General features: G+C 43.6%; 1 protein-coding gene across 1 annotated transcript; it reads left to right on the plus strand.

Annotated features, from left to right (window-relative positions):
- On the plus strand, positions 849 to 2,164 carry LOC102185532 (retinol dehydrogenase 14). The gene has a single exon (XM_018041796.1). The coding sequence runs from the start codon at positions 876 to 878 to the stop codon at positions 1,884 to 1,886; it is 1,011 nt and encodes a 336-aa protein (XP_017897285.1). The 5' UTR covers positions 849 to 875; the 3' UTR covers positions 1,887 to 2,164.

Genomic DNA, 3,031 nt, shown 5'->3' on the forward strand with positions numbered 1-3,031 from the left:
GCAGCCCTGCTGTTAATGAGCTTTATTCTTCTCAAATGTTTCTTTACCATCTTCTAGCATTGAGTGCTGGGAGAAGGCAATGGCACTCCACTCCAGTACTCTTGCCTGGAAAATCCCATGGATGGAGAAGCCTGGTGGGCTACAGTCCATGGGGTCGCTAAGAGTTGGACATGACTGAGCAACTTCACTATGACTTTTCACTTTCATGCATTGGAGAAGGAAATGGCAACCCACTCCAGTGTTCTTGCCTGGAGAATCCCAGGGATGGCGGAGCCTGGTGGGCTGCCACCTATAGGGTCGCACAGAGTCGGACACGACTGACACGACTTAGCAGTAGTAGTAGTAGTAGTAGCATTGAGTGCTACTGAAATGCATATAATATAACTAGCTTTATACCAAAGATATCTGCCTTATCTAAATACTAAGACATTTCAAAGCTGTTTGCTATTCTCCAAAACAAATCCAAAGCCAACTAAACAAAACCCACAACCCTATGAAAACAGCTTCTTCAGTACAACCGTGAAGTTATCAAGTGTTTCAGCCCTGACCTTCTGGAGTCCTTTCCAGACAACCCAAAGCTTTGTCCCTTGCACATTGACATTTATGTCACAAACACTCAGTCTTAAGAGGTAAGGGATGGGCATCTCTGTTAGAACAACCTCTCCAGAATCCTGACATTAGTTTAATAGGTTGTCGGTTGCTACATGGTCTTTTACAAAAAAGAGATATTGTAAGATGGTTGTAAAAATCAAACATGGGCTATTAACCATGGTGGGACTGAAGTTTGTAACACATGTACAGATACAAGGAACAAGCTGAAAATCAAAAAGCAATGGAATAGAGCAAGGGCCGGTGGGCCCTCGGCCCCGGCGGCTATGGCAGTGGGTACCGCGGCAGCGTTACTGGCTGCACTAGGTGGGATCCTGTGGCTAGCCGCCCGGCGGTTTGTAGGGTCCAGCGTCCAGCCGCTGCACCAAGGCGGGGACTCCGGCCTCATGCGCGGGAAGACCGTGCTGATCACGGGGGCGAACAGCGGCCTGGGCCGCGCCACAGCGGCCGAGCTGTTGCGCCTAGGGGCTCGAGTGATCATGGGCTGCCGGGACCGCGAGCGCGCCGAGGAGGCGGCGGGTCAGCTCCGACGCGAGGTCTGGCCGACGGGAGGCCCCGACTCGGGGCCCACCTCCGGCGGTGCCGGCGAGCTCGTCGTCAAGGAGTTGGACCTTTCCTCGCTGAGCTCCGTGCGCTCCTTCTGTCTGGAGATGCTCCAGGAAGAGCCTAGACTGGATGTTTTGATCAATAACGCTGGAGTCTTCCAGTGCCCTTATATGAAGACTGAAGATGGATTTGAGATGCAGTTTGGCGTGAACCATCTGGGACACTTCCTACTCACCAACCTTCTCCTGGGACTCCTCAAAAGTTCAGCTCCCAACAGAATTGTGGTCGTTTCCTCTAAACTTTACAAATACGGAGACATCAACTTTGAAGACTTGAACAGTGAACAGAGCTATAATAAAAGCTTCTGTTACAGTCGGAGCAAACTGGCGAACATTCTTTTTACCAGAGAACTCGCCCGCCGCTTGGAAGGCACCAGCGTCACTGTGAATGTGTTACACCCTGGCATAGTGCGGACTAACCTCGGGAGGCACATACACATCCCACTGTTAGTCAGACCACTTTTCAACTTAGTGTCATGGGCTTTCTTCAAAACTCCAGAAGAGGGGGCCCAGACTGCAGTGTATTTGGCCTCTTCACCTGAGGTGGAAGGTGTTTCAGGCAAGTACTTTGGGGACTGTAAAGAGGAAGAACTGTTGCCCAAAGCTATGGATGAGTCTGTGGCGAGAAAACTTTGGGATATCAGTGAAGTAATGGTTGGCATATTAAAATAGGGACAAGGAATGGATGAGAGCTATTTGGAAAACTGGCTATCAGCCCTCTCTTTAATCAGGAATGGTGTGTCTTGGATCCTTGCTGCTTGAAAATACAATTTTGGTTTTACAATAGTACTGTTAAGAGGTTCATAGAGGTATTTTTAAGTTACTAAGAGGTTATTATTTGGAGAGCATAAAATTTCCCAAAAGATGTTTTAAATATATATAATAAGCATATCAATAATTATCAGTGATATGTTTATGCATGGATTACAAATATTAAAGAATTTAATGACTTGAAAAAAAAAAAGCAATGGAATATCTTATTCTACCTTCTTACATAACAACACCCTTTTCTTTGAATTGCAAATTAGCCCTTGGCCAGTTTTTCTCTCTTCCCTCTATTTTTAAGGGGGAAAATGACTTTCTCACACACACTAAGCCATTGAAAGTACGTGGTCACTGGGTATGTAGATGAAACATGCCAAGAGCATTTGTACTGGCACTGATCTTCTCACATGGTTGTGAGATATGAAAGTTAAATTAGTTTTCCCCATGAGAATTCACAAGTTATTAATTGTCTAATGAAGTTCATATAAATCACTTAAAATATTTCATATAAAGTACTTGGTGAGCTTTAGCAACCAACAAATTCACCATTAAATTCAGTAATAAGCTCAGAAACCAGAATAACACATGAAGAATTTTGCGAAAAAAATACACACATGCACACACATTTGTATATGCACAGGAATGACTGGAAGCATATACTACACTCTATATACATTATTCTCTATATTGTGTACATTTGTTTATAGACTGTTTCTTTTATATATATAATATATATTAAACTATATCAGAAAGCAATGAAAATATCTTTAATGTATTATAATATTTATAGCTTTATATATATTATATAAAACTGCATCTATATATAGTTTATACATAAATATATCTTATATAAAACTATATATTTTATATATAATATATATATGTTCAGTTCAGTTGCTCAGTCATGTCCAACTCTTTGCGACCCCATGAATTGCAGCATGCCAGGCCTCCCTGGCCATCACCAACTACTGGAGTTCACTCAAACTCACATCCGTCGAGTCAGTGATGCCATCCAGCCATCTCATCCTCAGTCATCCCCTTCTCCTGCTCAC

This window comes from Capra hircus, chromosome 27, assembly GCF_001704415.2.
Source record: "Capra hircus breed San Clemente chromosome 27, ASM170441v1, whole genome shotgun sequence".
NCBI lineage: Eukaryota > Metazoa > Chordata > Mammalia > Artiodactyla > Bovidae > Capra > Capra hircus.

Coding starts and splice junctions, on each gene's coding strand:
- LOC102185532 (XM_018041796.1), top strand. CDS start 876: ATGGCAGTGGGTACCGCGGCAGCGTTACTGGCTGCACTAGGTGGGATC.